Source organism: Sinocyclocheilus grahami, unplaced genomic scaffold (assembly GCF_001515645.1).
Source record: "Sinocyclocheilus grahami isolate Dianchi unplaced genomic scaffold, SAMN03320097.WGS_v1.1 scaffold199.1, whole genome shotgun sequence".
NCBI classification, from domain to species: Eukaryota; Metazoa; Chordata; class Actinopteri; order Cypriniformes; family Cyprinidae; genus Sinocyclocheilus; species Sinocyclocheilus grahami.
In genome coordinates, this window is record NW_015505378.1 from 63,185 (window position 1) to 83,674 (window position 20,490).

At 35.8% G+C, this 20,490-nt stretch overlaps 1 protein-coding gene across 1 annotated transcript in view; it reads right to left on the reverse strand.

The window, feature by feature from the left end:
• The window catches only part of LOC107595252 (harmonin-like), a 33,107-nt gene extending 21,812 nt beyond the window's left edge, over positions 1-11,295 (reverse strand). The window contains 5 exon segments of the mRNA XM_016285604.1: positions 4,686-4,794; positions 5,316-5,454; positions 6,149-6,292; positions 8,371-8,438; positions 11,176-11,295. Of these exon segments, the coding sequence (XP_016141090.1) occupies positions 4,686-4,794; positions 5,316-5,454; positions 6,149-6,292; positions 8,371-8,438; positions 11,176-11,211 (496 nt within the window). The 5' untranslated portion in view covers positions 11,212-11,295.
• Between the last annotated feature and the right edge of the window lie 9,195 nt (positions 11,296-20,490).

Here is a 20,490-nt window from a genome sequence, read left to right on the forward strand (position 1 = left end):
TCTATATCACTATGTGGAAATATTAGAATAATGTCGCCAAAATGTGCACGCAAAGAAAGAAGGTGTGTGTAACAAAGTTCGTAGTTCGGGAAAAAGGAGGCGGAAACCGGCAGACATTTAAACAATTTAATAATAAAACAAACACAAAACGAAAGAAAAGCGGCACCACTGCCCACTGATGACTGCCGCACACAAAACACAAAATAAACTCCAGGCCTGGTCCTCTCTCATTCAACACGGTCTTCACTCCTCCCTTTTATCCTTCCGGAGCTCCTCCGTGAGACTCGAGACTGGTGAGTGGTGCAGGTGTCGCTCATTATCAATCACTCCACCGGCCTCGCTCCGTTCCCACGGCTCTCGGCCCCGCCCCCGCCTCCACTCGTCACAGTGTGGTTTCAGGAACAGCAGTCGTGTTGATGCAGCCATGTCAGGGAGATGCTGTGTGTTTCAGTGTGAAAGCAAAAAGCAAAAGCACTTTATTTGGCCTTCCGGAAGTAGTGTGTGTGTGTGTGTGTGTGTATGTGTGAGGGGAACAGGGTCACATCACATGTGAACTGCCTGTCAGAAATCATAGCACATCAGCTGTCTTAACCAATTCTGTTGCCCTTTCGGGCTTGAACTGATGGTAAAACTAACGACATTATTAACAGTCTTGATATTTACTTTGAAAGCTGAAGCTGCGAATATGGTAAGGGGTGTTACATTTCCGATGCGTGCTTCTGGTGTTCGGCCAATCACAATGCACTGGGTCAGCTGGCCAATCAGAGCAGACTGCGCTCAGGGGGCTTTGTAGAAAACGAAGCGTGTTTTTTGAGCATGTCAACATATTCTGTTACACCAAATACACCAAATAATGATCTTTAAAATAGCATCATATGACCCCATGACCCCTTTTAATGGTTTAGCTCCTGCGTACCTAACCAGTCTTCTATCATGCTACAATTCATCACGCTCCCTAAGGTCGCAAAACTCTGGACATTTGGTAGTATCTAGGAAAGCAAAGTACACTAAAGGAGGTAGAGCATTTTCGCATTCAGCTCGCAAACTCTGGAATAGCTTTCCTGATAACGTTCAGGGTTCAGACACACTCTCTCAGTTTAAATCTAAATTAAATACACATCTCTTTAGCCAAGCATTCACATAATGTATCTCATAAACGTGTTCTCTAGTTATATCTGATCAAATGCACATTATCATTCTTTACTTGGTTTGAACAGCATCTATGCTAATTTTTGTTTATTTGCTTCTCTGTTTCTGCCACGTGATGGGAATCCCAAGGTAACTAAAGGAATTACACAAGCTTCAGTCTGGATCGAGCCATTACGAAGATCTGAGATGACCAAACACCTGAGAAGAGCAAATGCCAACCCCTCCGAGGACATTAGATGACGACAACCATGAACCAACATGCAAAACTACCAAATTTTCCTATAAGTTTAATCACAACATATAATCATTGCTGTTAATAATGTTCACCATTTGTTTGAATACATGTCATTAACTAACTGCATGATTTTATTTCTATACATATCTGCCATATGAACATTACACTGACATAGTCACCACTGACTAGCTACTCCTATGTAATGTTGAAACTTTCATTTTCTGTGAAGCTGCTTTGCAATGATTTGTATAGCGAATATCGCTATACAAATAAACGTGAAATGAATTTAATTTAATTGAAATGGCTTTAACAATTAAAAAATATTTTTACTTTTTTTTTTTTTACAAAATCTCATCTATGGTATGCTGATATGAACACTTTGGAAGTATCACAGCAACTTCTTCAATTTGACAGGTGAATATGATAATCAAGTCAGGGCCTCTGGGTGAGTGGGCATCTCTTGGGCATGAGCAAAGTACACACCCCTGAATAAATATTGGCCCACCAAAGCACCATCTAAACTTTCTAACACTGTGCTGTCTGTTTGTAATTATCAAACCAACTCAAGGGGCCCATGTGGCCAAGGGCTTTAAGCGGACACAATAAAAGGCATCATTGTTTCTGTGGGAAAGGTTTAGATGTTGCACTCCATGTGACGGAGAGCTGTGAGGTCGCGTCTGTATGTGGTTTCCCTGTGTTGCTTTGTGTTTACATCAATGTGTGCGAGCAGGTCTGTGTGTGGCCTTTTTGACAAATAGTTTGATTCTGTTTGTTGTATCAGCCCTCGTTAATGCTTTTTAAATTGTGCCAGGGACTTGTATTTCCTGATTAAGTGACAAAAAACATCCTGGAAAGCAATGGTTTGCAACACTACGGGATTGCATGACATCAAATACACATCTAGTCTCGGTTCGGCTCTGGAGATTTATGGACTTTTGATGTTGTGTGTCTTAGATGGGAACTGAGCGGTTAGACACAGAATGGAGGGTGATGGACAGAGAACAGATGAACTGAGATTGACAGCTCTCTGCCAGGGGAGAGGGGGCAGCTGCCAGGGCACTGCTGCTGGGGTATTAGGGCCTGATGGCACCGTGATTAGGGGCCATTAGAGGTGAGAGAGAGGGGGCGACACAGGACGCAGGTGCACCAATGCCTGTTATTACCCAGAATTCAGCGGGGTGAAGCACAAACACACACCTGTGGTCTCCCGTTGGCATGCTCGCTACCCACCCCCCTAATCTCACTCCTGCACATTAATGCACACACTGATAAACACACTAATACCCAGAGCGAACTTTCATACGAGTGGCTCCTTCCTCTTAAACCGTTTTGCTTTTCTCTCGCATTTTACATCTCCAAAAAAGATTTTCTGACACATTTATAAATATAAAAAAATTTTTGGTTCAAAAAGTTAATAGGTTGCTGTTCACGTACAAGTTTAAAGGATTAGTTCACTTTCAAATTAAAATTTCCTAATAATTTACTCACCCCCATGTCATCCAAGATGTTTACGTCTTTCTTTCTTCAGTTCGAAAAGAAATTAAGGTTTTTGATGAAAACATTCCAGGATTATTCTCCTTATAGTGGACTTCAACGGCTACCAAATGATTAAAGGTCAAAATTACAGTTTCAGTGCAGCTTCAAAGGGCTCTACACGATGCCAGACGAGGAATAAGGGTAATTTCTAGCGAAACGATCGGTCATTTTCTAAAAAAATAAAATAAAGTTTATGCTTTATAAACAAAAATGCACGCCTTGCACTGCTCTGCGATGCGCGTCCATGACTTCACGTAATACGTAATTACATTGAAAAGGTCACGCTTGACGTAGGCGGAAGTACCAACTCAGTCAGTGTTTACAAATGTGGAGGAGGACCGTTCAAAAGTTGTTGTATGTTCAATGACACTTATTCAAATGTCTTTGTGTCAGTTTATCATTTAAAATATTAATCTTTTCATAAAGATCTTTCATAATCATCTTTTCATTTCATCTTTTGAAACCTAACTTCCGCCTATGTCAAGCGTGACCTTTTCAACGTAATTACGTATTACGTGAAGTCATGGACGCGCATCGCAGAGCAGTGCAAGGCGTGCATTTTTTGTTTATAAAGCATATACTTGAATTTTTTTTTTTTAGAAAATGACCAATCGTTTCGCTAGATAAGACCCTTATTCCTCGTCTGGCATCGTGTAGAGCCCTTTGAAGCTGCACTGAAACTGTAATTGGTCCTCTCTCATTCAACACGGTCTTCACTCCTCCCTTTTATCCTTCCGGAGCTCCTCCGTGAGACTCGAGACTGGTGAGTGGTGCAGGTGTCGCTCATTATCAATTACTCCACCGGCCTCGCTCCGTTCCCACGGCTCTCGGCCCCGCCCCCGCCCGTCACAGTGTGGTTTCAGGAACAGCAGTCGTGTTGATGCAGCCATGTCAGGGAGATGCTGTGTGTTTCAGTGTGAAAGCAAAAAGCAAAAGCACTTTATTTGGCCTTCCGGAAGTAGTGTGTGTGTGTGTGTGTGTGTATGTGTGAGGGGAACAGGGTCACATCACATGTGAACTGCCTGTCAGAAATCATAGCACATCAGCTGTCTTAACCAATTCTGTTGCCCTTTCGGGCTTGAACTGATGGTAAAACTAACGACATTATTAACAGTCTTGATATTTACTTTGAAAGCTGAAGCTGCGAATATGGTAAGGGGTGTTACATTTCCGATGCGTGCTTCTGGTGTTCGGCCAATCACAATGCACTGGGTCAGCTGGCCAATCAGAGCAGACTGCGCTCGTCAAAGGAGGGGGCTTTGTAGAAAACGAAGCGTTTGAGAGAGGCGGGGCATAGAGGACCTACAATAATGTGCAGTATTTGAAAAATAATGTGTTTTTTGAACATTAAAGCATGTCAACATATTCTGTTACACCAAATACACCAAATAATGATCTTTAAAATAGCATCATATGACCCCTTTAATATAAGAAGAAACGTCTAGCTTCGCTGTCTCTCTCTCTCTCTCTCTCTCATTTGGATGCATGTCTTGCCACATTGTTTCTCTCTTATAACCTCATTATTTCTCACTAATAACCTAACTGAAGCTGCACATACCCTTGATACGAATTCTAAAAGTGACGTATAGGTTAACTGTCAACTTGAGCTTTGAATCCGTGGCGGAAGGAAGTAGTTCCGCTCAAAAGAGGGTTTTATTAGGCACTCCGTTGTTTCTTGTTTAATCACACACATGTTCTGTCGAACTGTTGTATAAACGCAATATCACTCTCGTTCTCGGGTGATATTGCTCATATAAAACCTTACGGCGGACTTTCAGAGACACAGTCTTCTTGGTCTTGATGAGGTTGATGACCTCCTCATGAACGCAGGAGGAGATGGAGTAGCCATTAATACGCACAATCTCATCGCCAACCTGAAGAAAACACAGCAAACCTCATTCATATAAATTATGTTATCTAAAATGTGTATACAAATGTAGTACTAAAAATACTTTAATTACACCAGAATATTTTCATATTTCAAAGTTTCTGTCCTCACAAAATTAGCAGAGTTTGCACTAGAAACACAAGGGCTGCATTCGAATTATTTGACTTTATCTGCAGGACAAACATTAATCATAGAGGTTACAGAAGAGGACGAGAACAGTGTATTTGGATCAGAGAACATGAAGAATTTAAGAAGGCTTATTGCGCCCCCTAGTGGAAAGAATATACACTGATTACTTTTTTTGTGCAGCCCATGTTAAATACTCATTTCAAATTGAATGTTTAACATTTTCTGTAGTCAGATATTTAATATAAGGCAAGAGAGTGTGTACTTTAGCTTTTACAAACGTGACCTGCATCATTTGCTACACAGGACATTATTTGCTGAAACGGTGAAAGCAATGTGTGCTATATGTAAGCTAGGACAACCTCTTCTTGATTGTGTTACCTGTAGGCCCACATTTCCTGCCTGTCCATCTTTGACTATCTGTGATATGAAGAGGCCACAGCCGAACTCCAGTCCCCCCCGAACACTCAAACCCAGACCTTCAGGATGTGTGCGGTCCAGACGGACTTCCTTCAACTTCCTGCTCAAAATAGTGGCATCTACAATCAGTTGACCACATTTAACATATCTATAGTATAGTGAATATATTTAGTGAAATGTATCATGTTCCACCAATTCTAATAATATATATATATATATATATATATATATATATATATATATGAAAATGAGAAATTGCCTTGTCAACTAGCTAACATAAAATAAGTTTAAGTTTTTCATATTTTACTTCATTTCTGTTAACTTTTAATTTATTTTAAGTAATGAAAATATTTTTTAACGGTTTCAGTTTTATTTTTAGTTAACTATAATAACCCAGATATATATAATAAAATATATCATATTTTTATCCTTCTTTCCTCTTTTCTCTGAGAAAGACAAAAGATACAAAGAGAGGAAACCGAATCCAGTTCATTGTGGCCCTATTAGCGCTGTGAATCAGACACAGTTGAATAGCGCTCCTCTCTCTGTGCTCATAACGCTGTTCCTTTGCCACGTCTGACTGAGCATGAGAGGAAACAATGATTCTGTTTGGTGATGAGAGCGTTGCCTGTCATTCTACCTCATCCTCTCATTTCCAATGTCCTCTTTCTCTCTGTCTTTATTCCTCTGCTATTCATGCACAAAAACATTTCCATGATTCTCAGAAGGATCGCACCCTATTAACCCCTGTTTAACACCTCATTATTGTCTGTGTTCCTGGTTTCCTCTCTCACCTGGATCTCTTGGGCGTGAGCTGGTCGTACTGCACCTGGTGCTTCAGAGGAATCAGAGGTCTGATGGCATCAAACAGCGGAAGGCGTTTGGGCTCATTTATCACCAGCTTCAGGTCGCCGACCAGGACAGGAATGTCCATGGATCTATAAAGGGCAGAGCAGAGTGATTTAAACAGGACCTGATTGAGCACATGCAAACAGGAGGGCTACATTAGACCAGCACAAACAAGTTTGTGGATTAAAAGAACTTTTCTTAGACTACAACTGATTCAACATACTGTCTTGATACCGAATCTCTGTTAATAAATCATTATTTAATATTCTCCATCAAGTTAAATGAAAGGTCATGAATATAAAGCATAAAGCAATTGTTCATAGAATAAAGTTAGGATAGAATAAGTGTCTAAATTCTGCACCACCAAACAGAATTGCAAAAACAATGACTGTTGCCAGACAGGTTTCTAAGATTAAAAATAAAAGAATTTTACATTTTATAAAAATGTATAAAACATTTTATATTTTGACATTTTATAAAATAATACAACATTTTACCACCAGTTCTCAATACTGTAATGCAAAATACAGCCTCATTCACATTACAGTATCATGAAAGTTAATACATCATGATATAAATGTAAAAAATACTGATTTAAATCTTATACTGAGTGTTTTTACAGTATACTATGGTAATGAAAATTAGCGATGCACTGTCAGAAATTTTGGCTGATATTTATAGCCGAAATTATTATTATTATTTTCAAGGATTTTACATGCTTCAAGAAAAATTAGGCTTTTCCTTTTATAAAAAAGCATAGAAAGCTGGAAAATGTAATATTTGTCAATTCAAAGAGGTAATATACATATTTCAAAAAAATAAATAAATAAATAAAGAGCAAAACTAATTTGGTCATCAATGGCATTTGTAACCTATATGAAAGTATTTGCTGTGATTTTGATATTAGCTTATAATAATTATTTCAAAAACAGTCTGATTTGTTGCTTGTTGTGGAAAATGACACTTTATACCCACATAAAGTCAGCTTATGAATTTCGAGGCAGCTGCTCTATGAATCATTGATATTTCACTCCTGACTCATATATCAGAGACAAAAGGGACACAAGAGAATGGCTGCCCTTGAATGAAGGGAGGAAAGTGGAAATGATCTGATCCAAGTTACTTTTCAATTGGATTAAGCCTCTCATTCCAGTCCAGCTGAGAAACGACGTGTTGATTTACACACAAGATCACAAATAAAGAACTGAGGGAATGCATTCAGCATTTCCTACTTGTTACACTCAGATAAACAGACACTGAATACTTGTCTTCTTCTGAATGTGCCATGCAGTTTTCATTTGATCAACAGATTACCAGAACTACTGATGGAAAATTACATTATTTATCAGCCTCTAAAACTTTCCAGTATGCACCACTGCTGCTGAGATATTTGTATTCCATTTATATTCTTATCACATTTTAAAATATTCACTTTAATGAAGACGTATGTAATATCTGTCAACTGCAATAAAACAGTTTTAAAAATTTTACATTTTCTCTTTACATTTTCCTGTTGCTATGGTTTTCTAAGTGGTTGCTAGGTTGTTCTGGTGGTTGCTAAGTAGTTTGTTCAAATTGCTAACCCTAAATCTGAGTAATAGTAATACAAATTGCTCATCATTTTGCATTTTTTGGGGCATATGCAGTTCAAAACAACAGTATTATTATTATTATTATTATTATTATTATTATTATTATTATTATTAAAAATATACAATATACAATATAATAATAATTATTATTATTATTACTAACAATAACAATAATAATTATATTATAGTGTATATTTTATTAACAATAATAATTATTATTTTTATTCTTCTTTTTATATTGTATATTTTGAATAACAGCAAACAATAATAATAATCATATTATTATTATTAATAATAATAATTTAATTTAACTTTTTTTAATTTAATTTAGATTTAAAAATGTATTAATAATAATGACCTATTACATTAATATTTTAATTATTACAAATCTAAAATATTATTCATAATAAATGAATAAGTCAGTAAACTATTTGAATATTGTGGGGAAGTAAAAAAGCATATTCAAATTGCTCCAAATCAACACCAATGTCAGGCCACATGTTATAAAACTGTGACTATGTGTTCTAAGGTTATTATTATTATTATTATTAATAAATATTTTAGAGTGTACTTACTGGTGGTACATGCGGAGAACATCATAGAGATAGTCCTTCTCCGCTTCATTATCAATTAGCAGCTCCACCTGCACAGCACAAACACACAAACCTCTGGTCAGATCAACTCTGATAATCAGAAAAGCAATCATTTGCCCATCTTTTACCTGGTGGTGGCTAATCTGCTGTAGAAATGTTTTGAGGAAGCGTTTTGGCCAGTCAATGATGTAACACATCTCTCTCTCTCTCACTGAGTGAGAGACTAAAACGGAAGGTCAGGAAAAGGTGGAGTGAGGAGGAGAGGTCGGGACAGAGAAAGGAGGTGGAGGAACTGTTGTGTGTCTGTTAGTCAATCGTCTCTCAGATTGGCTGGGTCTGCTGTTGTTTTTTAGTTGAATAGGTCAGGTGGATCTTTTCCTGTATTGTGAGTATCATTAGTTCAGATCTGCTCCACTGAACTGTTCCTGAGCTCATATAAAGACATTTATCATGCTAGCAGTGTCATCTTACATAAGAGTGTTGGTGCATTATTATCAAAAGAATGCTAATGTGATGTGAGGTTAACATGCTCGACAGAAAAGCCAAACTTATTAATTTCAAATAAATAAATAAAGTGAATGAACAAACAAATGAGCAAAACAAACAAATACATGTCTGGACAAAGAACCTGAATGGACTGAATGAACGAACAAGCAAATGAACCAACAAAACAAACAAATAAATAAATAAAGTGTCCGGACAAACAAACAAACAAACAAATAAATAAATGTAATGGACTGAATGAACAAACAAAAACAAATGGATGAACAAAACAAACATATAAAATGGCTTAAAAACAAACAAACAAACAAATAACTAAATAAATAAATAAATGTAATGGACTGAATGAACAAACAAAAACAAATGGATGAACAAAACAAACATATAAAATGGCTTAAAAACAAACAAACAAACAATTAATTAAATAAATAAATAAATAAATAAATAAATAAAATGGACTGAATGAACAAACAAAAACAAATGGATGAACAAAACAAACATATAAAATGGCTTAAAAACAAACAAACAAACAAATAACTAAATAAATAAATAAATGTAATGGACTGAATGAACAAACAAAAACAAATGGATGAACAAAACAAACATATAAAATGGCTTAAAAACAAACAAACAAATAAATAAATAAATAAATAAATGTAATGGACTGAATGAACAAACAAAAACGAATGGATGAACAAAACAAACATATAAAATGGCTTAAAAACAAACAAACAAATAAATAAATAAATAAATAAATGTAATGGACTGAATGAACAAACAAAAACGAATGGATGAACAAAACAAACATATAAAATGGCTTAAAAAACAAACAAATAAATAAAATGGGCATTATGAAAGAAAGAAAGAAAGAAAGAAAGAAAGAAAGAAAGAAAGAAAGAAAGAAAGAAAGAAAGAAAGAAAGAAATATGTGCATGTTTGGATGAATGGTTTAATATATTTTACAATTAAATAACAAGAACAACATTTAATTATTCAAATACAAGAAGTTAAATGTAATTGCAAATAAAAACGGCAATGTTTTTATTTTTGTATTTTAATTTTGTGTTACCAATAATTACCTATTAAATGAACATTTTAATTATTAAAACAATAAATATTCATAATAAATGAATATGTCTGTGAACTATATGAACACAGTGGGGAAATAAAAAGCATGTCCAATTTGTTCCATATCAATACCAATGTCAAGCCACATATAATAAAACAGTGACTGTGCACTCAAAGGCTATTTAAGGTGTCATAAACATTTTAATAAGCCCAGATGACAGTCCACCTTTATAAAACGATGCTGAAAGCAGGTATCTATAACTAAAATCAGCTTCATATCCTCTTCAGTTTATGCTAAGTGATTTGAAAGAGACTAATGAACAGAAAGGTCAACAGCACAATGCGTTTCATGTCATAGAGGAGAAACCAAAATGAAATGCAAAGCTTTCTAATTTGTAGTGTGGCACAGCTTTCCCACCCCCATCTACAGGCAATAAGACCCGCTGAACAATAAACGCAGCAATCATTGTCGCCTGGCCACACATCTCTGTCACTTCAGCTAATGCTGTGAAAAAAGCTGTCCATTGTGTAACTCCATGCACCACACAACAGATGGTACGATTCTACAATTACACATAGGGGTCAGTCATATGGTGTCTTAAAAATAAGCACGAGCATATAAATAGGTATCAGAATGAAATAATTCAGTGTAAATTAAAATTGTAATGCAACTACAACGAAGTGTTAACTTCACGTTTAGGAGATAAAAAGTAATTAATACCTGTTGTACATCTATTTCCAGCACACATAGTACACCGTCACCTCCTCAGCCAATCAGAACGCGTACATTATGTGACGCCACACATAGCATACCTTTCTAGGTAAATTACGCCTTTATGTGAACCTTTGACTTAAGTAAATCAATAAAATTAGGCTAAATACGGCATTACGTCGAAATCATTCAACTATACTAGTAACATGTTAACTGTAATGATAAAAACGTCTAAAACTGGCAAATGATGCCACCCTTTCAGTGCAAAACAAAGTTAACCGATCAAATAACGACGTTTCTATGGATACAGAAGTACTTTTCGTGTCGTAAGCTGGGCGAATATTTACTTACTTTAGTAATATTTTATTGCGTAAAAATTAAGAGTGCGTGCTCCTTCGCCATTCCTGAGCAGCGAGAGCAAAGGAACTAGAACAATAATAACCAATAATGCTAACAAAACAATCATCGCATATTTTTAATTAGACAGTAGCCGTTTCAAAGCCCACCTTATGCCGAAATTCCTTCGCCACTTTTCGCTCCATACTGAACGGCGGGTGTTTTCCGGGTGTGTGTCGGTGTGCTGGCGTCCCGTCAGTCAGTCAGGCAGTCAGCTGTGTGAGCGGACGGTGGAGTATCAGGTCGAGTCCTGCTGCCGTAATATTGCTGTTAGCTTTATTACGCATGCCGACATGGATGGTGCCAATTCAAAGTGCTCTCTAACACGAAACCTTTTCATTTTTTTACGTACAGTGACCACAAAAGTGAGAAGTGAAGCCACAGACGATGTGTGGATGTCTATCTATCTATCTATCTATCTATCTATCTATCTATCTATCTATCTATCTATCTATCTATCTATCTATCTATCTAAAACAGTGCACTTTTCTTTCTGTAAGGCTGATTTTTTTCCCGTATGGCTATCTGGCTATCCAGCACATACTGTATTGCAATATATGGGATAATGATCTCAAGAAACCTGACAGGATTCACATGTAGGCCTAAGATTTTATAGGTGGTCTGACAACAAATTACAGTACAATGGTGCACTTTTCTTTCTGTAAGGCTGATTTTTTTCCCGTATGGCTATCAATTTCAGCAGCACATACTGTATTGCAATATATGGGATAATGATCTCAAGAAACCTGACAGGATTCACATGTAGGCCTAAGATTTTATAGGTGGTCTGACAACAAATTACAGTACAATGTCAATGCACTACATAAAATAATATCTGTATAAAGCAGATGTGTAAAGAGTACCTGAAAACCATCCTTGAATAAAAGTACAGATCCCTTACAGTGAAAATTACTCCACCTCAATTTACAAGTCACCAATTCCAAAACAACTTGAATAAAAGTCTTAGAGAATCTGATTTTAACAGTACTTAACTATTTTACTTCTACTAAATATAGGTATTTAATGGACAATGTAATGGCCTTGTTGACAATATTGGGTAAGGGCAAATCACACAAGATATAGTACTTTCAGTGCCCTGTAGTTAGCGATATTACTTCTTTTGTAGCAGAAATAAACTGCTGCAGAAAAAGCTATGTGCCATGCAAAATGTAATGTGTAATTGCAACACTCCTTACAAATGTACTGGAGTAAAGAATGCAGATGCTTATTCAAAAATGTAGTGAAGTAGAGAGTAAAAGTTTCTAATATCTTTGATACTCAGTAAAACTACAGAGTATCCAAAAGATACTCAAGTACAGTCATTAATTACATTTACTCAAATTCTTTACACCTCTGGTATAATGTATATTTACTCTATACTGTAAAATGTGTACCTGTTCTGTATATGAAATGCTTGAATGCCCAATATTCAGTTGCACACGTAAGGTCATGACTGACAACATGGTGCACATTAGTGGCCCTTATTTCATCAGAAACATGCCTATGTCCTTTGCCTCTTCTACCTCTTCCTCTGTTTTGCCTCCCTACCCTTCCACCACACATCCTCACTCCTCTTCTTCTTCCTGGCTGTTGACAGTGTTTGTCTTGTTGTTCTTCCATTATAAGAAATTATACTAAGTTGTCCTCTGCCTATATATGCTTGCTAACTGAAGCTTCATGAGATGCACCTCTGAGCTATTTTAGAAAACTGGCAATTGATAATGTATAAGAAACTGTACATAATCAATTGCATGAACGAATTAAAGCATTGGCAATTTGTTCAAAGAATGAGAAATTGCTTTAATGATGTGCGCAAATGACTAGATGATGTGGAGGTTGAACAAGTATTTTAAGTTTTCAGAATTTCAACTCTGATCTGAGAAAGCGAAACTGTAATATTGGGCATAAACATTATGGGTAGACAAAACAGGACAGCAACTGCTTACAGTTCCTATCAACTCCTACCAGTAGTGTTTTTAATCACACAGTATGTTTTTGTACTGTACTTCATAATATATTACCCTGTGTGTGTTCTACATCCTTGTTTCAGGGGTCTTTGTAATTATCATTATTTATTACCATGACAAAACATTAGACCTAAGACCACACACATTCACAGGATAATGCGTGTGCTCGTATGTGTTCTGAGGTTAGAGCTGGCATATCCTCGTGTGTGTAACTGTGTATGTGTGTGTGTGGGAGACAGTGTATGTGGGGGTGTACATGTGTGTGTGTGTGTGTGTGTGTGTGTGTGTGTGTGTGTGAAGTGTTCATTTCAGGGGAAGTAGTCAGGTTGGCCCCTGCTGGTTCAGCTGTTGGCAGTGTAGTGCTCTTGGGGGGTTCGAGCTCCTGCACTGACCCAAAGGCTTACAGAGAGGGATTACAGCCTGTAACACTATCTCATCAACCCACCATCAAAACACACGGACGGTCAAAACTTTAGGGCCAGATCAGAATAACTCTTCAGACTGAATTAAGCATAAATTAATTTTAAAACAGCTTTAAGTGTTTACATTCATTTAAAAATAGCTTCGAGTTTAATATGAGATACTCTAAAGTTCAAAAATATGTGAAATTAAAAATATGAATTTTCTCTTTTACTTTCAAGGGTTAAAAGAAATGCAAAAAACTGCAGTATTAAACTATTGTGAGGTCTGACACATTTCATATTCAACATCATATTGTATCCCACATTTACATAGAACTTTATAGGTACATAGAATTGCATTTATTTAAAATTTGTACATTTTCACATTTGCATTATATTACATTTCACTGTAATAATGCTTTTGTGTTATATATGTGTACACACACACACACACACACAATATTAAACTCTAAACTCTTCTCTAAGTCACTTTTGATAAAAGCGTCTGCTAAATGAATAAACGTAAAAAAAATTAATAAATAAATAATAGTAAGATTACATTTTTTAAAACAGTTTCCCCAGGTTTGTTCGAGCCCCAACAAACATGTCACCTTTATGTGCAAAAAACAAAACAAAAAACTAACAAAAAACGATGTTCAAAACATATCACATGGCGATTGTCCTCTAGGTGGCAGTATGGGAAAGCAAGTCTTGATGTCCCATTGTCATGCATCAGCCCACTCTTACTGTAAGTTATGGCACTTATGGATCATAATGCATTCAGGCTTTGCTGAGGTGGTGGGCTTAGCGATGACTAGACGGATTTCTATATGCATACTCATATTTTATATCAAGCTTTACTTAATCAAAGATACATTTCACACCAAAATTAAATGTTGTCATTATTAACTCACCCTAATTTCATTCCAAATATGTATGATAAATGACTTGTTGGCCAGTAATGATGACAATTAACTTAGTAGTTGCAGTAGTACTTTTATAAATGTTTGACTTTCACAGGCTTTTTTCAGTCACACTCCTCTGCGACACACTTGCAATCATCCTCCGCCCAGCACTTGTGCTTCAGGCTCACAGGAAGAGCCACATTGTAAAGCTGTTGAAAGGGAACAGACAAATGTGTTAGTCTAGCACTTGCGCTAAATACTCTTGCACCTACAAAACTGTGTGTGGATCAAGGTGTGTGACTCCAGAATCTAAACGTGTGGCCTACCCCGTGATTGAGCATAATATACGAATGAGGCATCCACAGTTTATTGTGTAAAAACTACAATTTTAATATTTCTGAAGAAAATGTCAGTGGCATTGCCACAGTGTTAGGGTGCTAGGGTGGTGAGAGTGGGTTTTACTATGCTGTTGCTATGACATTGCTAGGGTGTTGTACATCGAAAGGATTTTTCCAAAATCAAAGTCTGAGGTTTATTCCAATGCTAAAGTAGCTCTACAGGCCGTTTCACATGTGTAGTTATATTTAGCTGCAGCTCATGAGCGATCCATCATACAATGTGTTTTTTTTTATTTTTATTCTTATTATTCCTACTAATACTGATGATTTCCATTACTGCAATGTATTTATATTTCCTCAGGATCCTCCAACAAACAAACATATCATCTGTGCAAAAACAAACAAAAAAAACTGTATGATAACATTTTTTTTTAAATCCTCAGGGTCCTCCCACAAACAAACATGCCATCTCTATCTGCAAAAGCAAAACATAACGCAGCTATATTTTAAAAACAATATCCTCAGGGTTCTTCAACAAACAAACATGTTATCTCCATGTACAAAACAAAACAAAACAGAATGATTACATTTTAAAAACAATATCCTCAGGGTCCTCCAACAAACATGTCATCTCTATGTGCAAAACAAAACAAAAAAACCCTTTACTTCGATGAATCAAAACATGCTTCACATATAGAATATTAAGCAATAGGATTGTTTTTTTTTTACATTTTATTGTCTGCCAAGTCAAAATAGTAGGTCTGCGTTTTATTCTTATGCAAAAGCAGCTCAACATGCATCGATTAAATATAGCTCTTATATTTTTTCGTATGTGTGGTTATTCATCGATTCATCGTATTTACGTTCTGTGAGGTCCTGGTACTGCGGAACGTTGGCGGACGTGTGTCCTGAAAACTTGTTGAAGAGAAGTGTGGTACAGTATTTACAGTAACACATATTGGCCTGGATATCAGGTTCCTATGGCAATCCAACCCCAATTCCTCCATCCATCTCGCTGTGTGACAAATTATGAGCTGTCTACTACTGCTGAGCAGCAAAAACAGCCATATTTGTGGTGAAAAAGTTGAGAATTGCATGTAAAAAAAACATATTTGACTTCAAAATCAAATCAATGTCATTTGTAATTTGTGATATTTAAGCAAATATTTAATAATGGTAAAGTAGGAGACTTAAAGGACCATATGAGCCATGGCAAAGCAATTTACACACATATCTGACCTTTTGACATTTACCTCAGTGATGCTTTATATCAGAGTTACTCGACTGCAGTGACTGGGCACCTTAGTGTCTAATTATCTCTCCTTTTAGAATGTGAGTGTACTTCTAGGTACTCTATTTATATTGTTATATTCATAGTACAATATAAAGTTTTCTTTATTTGCTCATGTCATGACAATTAAAAATGTATATTATAATAGCACAGCAACAAACAAGAGACTTAAAATAAGGACCCCTTTTACACCATATCTGGTTTAGATGACATCTTATGAAACTAGTCACAAAATTTGATGACAATAATATATAATAATATCACTTGAAATATATTCTGAAGCATTGTCACTAACGCTGGCAAATCTCTGGCCTGTTGTTTTTCACATAATTTAATTTCTCTCAGTCAATATGCCATAATTAAGATATAATTTGTCAGTTAATTTAAAATGTAGCATTTTGGACACAAAGAAATGTATGTATGTATGTATTTATCCATGTATGTATTTATTTGATGTGTTCTTTTTACCCTATTTATTTATTTATTAAATTGTTGAGCTGTTCAACCAATTGTTTATTATTTATTTATTCAGTAATTCATTATTTATTTGTTTGTTTGTTTGTTCAATTTTATATTCTTTTTTTGCAATCATTTTTTTTTTATTATTTATTAGTAAGTTAGTCTATCAGTTATTTATTAGTTGAACACTGTGAGAAGAGATAGTTCTTTTTTCAATCTCTCATTTATTTATTTATCAATCTATTTATTTATTTAGTCTAAAATGTATCTATCATTTTGAACACCCGGAGAAGACATATTTATTTATTTTTTCTATTTATTTATTTTTTATTATTCAACTATTTATTTATTTACTTTTTCATTTATTTGTTTGTTTAAACTTTTAACATATTTACTGTCGGTTTTGATCTCTTTTAGTTTAGTCACCTGTTTATGTCACATGATATTGGGCTTTTGGGGCCAGCAGACATTTCATGACCTGACACGATACATAGTACGGCAAAGTCTTTACAGCATGCTTGATATATGCATTAAATGAATATTATATTTCACCTCCTGCATTATTCCATTGATCTCCATGATCATTGGCCATGGTTGGGTCTGAGGGAACAATGGCTGTGTTGATGGGACACGGGCTCCGCAGAGCTCCCAGCCACCCCTCCAGCGGCCCGGCCAGCAGTCGTAGGGTTGCACTAATAGGCAGGCGGGCGGCAGGGCTGCTGGTTAAGGCTTGAGCCTTGCAGCTGTCAGCTGGCACACTCCCTACTGGCAGAGAAATGACAGCTTTTGTCAAAAGCCAAACCCCTGCTAGGGACGAGAGGACCTTTAATCACACACAAACTAAGATGCAGGAGGAGAGTTTAACTCCAGCGTGCAACAATATGTTTTATAAGCACTGTCTGGAGATTTATTCTGAATGTTTTGCAGCAATTTGTTAATATTATACTAATGAGACTGAGCTGTGGAGATTTGTTGGCTTTGATGTCCCATAACTTGATGGTCACATGCATAACAGGAAGTACGTTTCCCTCTTTTGGCTGGATCCCAGTATGCATACTTCCACTAAGTATGTAACTTTGTACACTCTTTATACTGTATATAAAGATGAAGTATGCCAGTACCCCAATATTAGGACGTTCTTTAATGTAATAAAATTGAATCTTGGTATTAAAACTCTTGCAAATTAATCTGCTTCCATAGCGCAAGGGATTGTGAGTAATATTTTCCCAAACAAATTCATTTTTCCAAAGCCCCCAGGAAATAGTATGACTTCCAGTCATTCACCACTATTTCAATGGCTTTTGGGGACACCATTATACATTCTATAAATGTATAAATGATAAAAAAATTAAAATAAAAAATAAAATCTTGTGCTGTCAAATCGATTAATTGCGATTAATCGCATCCAAAATAAAAGTTTGTGTTTAAATAATATATGTGTGTGTACTGTGTATATATATATATATGTATATATAAATACACACATATGTGTATATATTTAAGAAATAAATGTAATCTATATATTTATATTTATATATAATACAAATCATATATAATTGTGAATATCTACACATATAAATATTTCTTAAATATATACATGTATGTGTGTGTATTTATATGTACATATAAATGTACACAGTACACACATATATTATGTAAACACAAACTTTTATTTTGGATTCGATTAATTGCAATTAATCGAATCCAAAATAAAAGTTTGTGTTTACATAATATATGTGTGTACTGTGTACATTTATATGTACATATAAATGTACACAGTACACACATATATTATGTAAACACAAACTTTTATTTTGGATTCGATTAATTGCAATTAATCGATATGACAGCACTAAAAAAAATTATATAATCATTTTTTTCTGCCATTTTTTTTCTCTACAGACCCCTAGCACACCATCTGTGGTTCCCATGCTATACTATATGTCAAGTCAAGTCAAGTCACCTTTATTTATATAGCGCTTTTAACAATACAGATTGTGACAAAGCAACTGAACAGCATTAATTAGGAAAATAGTGTCAATAATGCAAAATGACAATAGTAAACACTCATTTTTCAGTTAAAGACAGTTCATCATTGAATTCAGTGATGTCAACATCCAGCTCAGTTCAGTTTAAATAATATCTTTGCAATTATGTCAACGATAACGCTGGAAATGAAGTGTCCCCAACTAAGCAAGCCAGAGGCGACAGCGGCAAGGAACCAAAACTCCATCAGTGACAGAATGGAGAAAAAACCTTGGGAGAAACCAGGCTCAGTCGGGGGGCCAGTTCTCCTCTGACCAGACGAACCAGCAGTACAGAAAAATCAATATAAGATGTAATAAAACAGACGATGAATAATATTAACAGCAATTATTATATGATGCAATCAAACTTATAGCAAAATGTGGTAGTTCTGTATGTTGTTTCAGGGTTGGCATCATCTGAGGTCCTGTGTGGGGCTGGCATCATCTCTTCTCAGGTGTTCTGGATCCAGACTGAAGCTTGTGTAAATCCTAGTTACCACGGGATGTTAATCGTTGGTTTAATTGGGGTAATATGATCATATTTTCTTGACCTGGTAAGGACTCTAGCCGCTGCATTTTGGACTACCTGTAGCTTGTTTATTGAAGATGCAGGACAACCACCTAGCAGTGCATTACAATAGTCCAGTCTAGAGGTCATGAATGCATGAACTAGCTTTTCTGCATCAGAAACAGGTATCATGTTTCGTAACTTGGCAATGTTTCTAAGATGGAAGAATGCCGTTTTTGTAACATGGGAAATATGATTTTCAAAAGACAAGTTGCTATCTAATATAACACCCAGATGTTTGACTGTAGAGGAAGTAACCGTACATCCATCTAGTTGCAAATTGTTTATGTGTGCCTTTAGCGGTCTTTACTGTGTTCTGAGTGGTTTTGCTTTTTTTCTGAGTTTGTTTTGGGGTTGCTAGGGTGTTGTGAGTGATTCCAGTTGGTTGTATGCAGTTGCTAGAGTGTTCTGGGTGGATTTAGCATGTTGCTATGCAATTGCTAAGGCACTCTGGTTTTAGCATGTTGTTATGGAGTCGTTAGGGTGTTCTGAGTGGTTTTAGCATGTTGTTTTGCGATTGCTAGAGTGTTCTGTGAGGATTTAGCATAAGGTACAATTGCTCTGGTTCAATCATATTGTTATGTGTTTGCTAAAGTGTCCTGAGTGGTTTTAACATGTTAGTATGCGATGCATGTTGCAGTGCATTTTGTCGGATGTTCTGGGTGATTTTAGCATGCTGCTTTGCGATTGCTAAGGTACTCTTAATGGGTTTAGCTTGTAATTACACAGTTACTAGGGTGTTCTAGCTCACACAGCAGACCTAAATCAGAACTTGAACAATATAGAATATAAATGGTCATCCAATGTAGAATTTCTTAATTAGTCCAGATGGAAAAATCACACCTGCATCTACTACTATCCCCCATCCCAGGGCCATCAGCACTTCTCAACCGTCTTAACCTGAGTTCATGTTTCAGTGGGGGTTTGGGGTGTATCTGTGCTTCTTCCAAGAGCTGGATGCTGAGACAGGCCAATTACTGTAGCTAAAAATATGGCAGCATTTGTTTTAGTTAATGGCAAAGTTACACTCAAGGCCAAACTCCTGTGGCACAGATCAGATAGAGTTTCGCTGCTGACCGCTCTGAATGCCTGACATACTGGAGTAAGGAGACGGGACTAGGGTCAGTTCAGAGACACTGCACCCTCAGAAGAGTTCAGTTACCTGCGTTATGAGATAAACCTGACAAACGCTAAATGCTTGCTTTTTTCAATGGGATCCATCATATATATACACATATATTCTTAATATAATGTACAATAAAGTTTTTATATTTTATTATTATATAAAATTTTATTCATTAATGCAAATTCTCATTACTGTAATACAAAACATTTTTTTATTATATGTGTCTTAATATAATCTACACTATATATAGACACACACACTATATATATATATATATATATATATATATATATATATATATATATATATATTTATATATATATCTTGTCACACTCATGGCGTG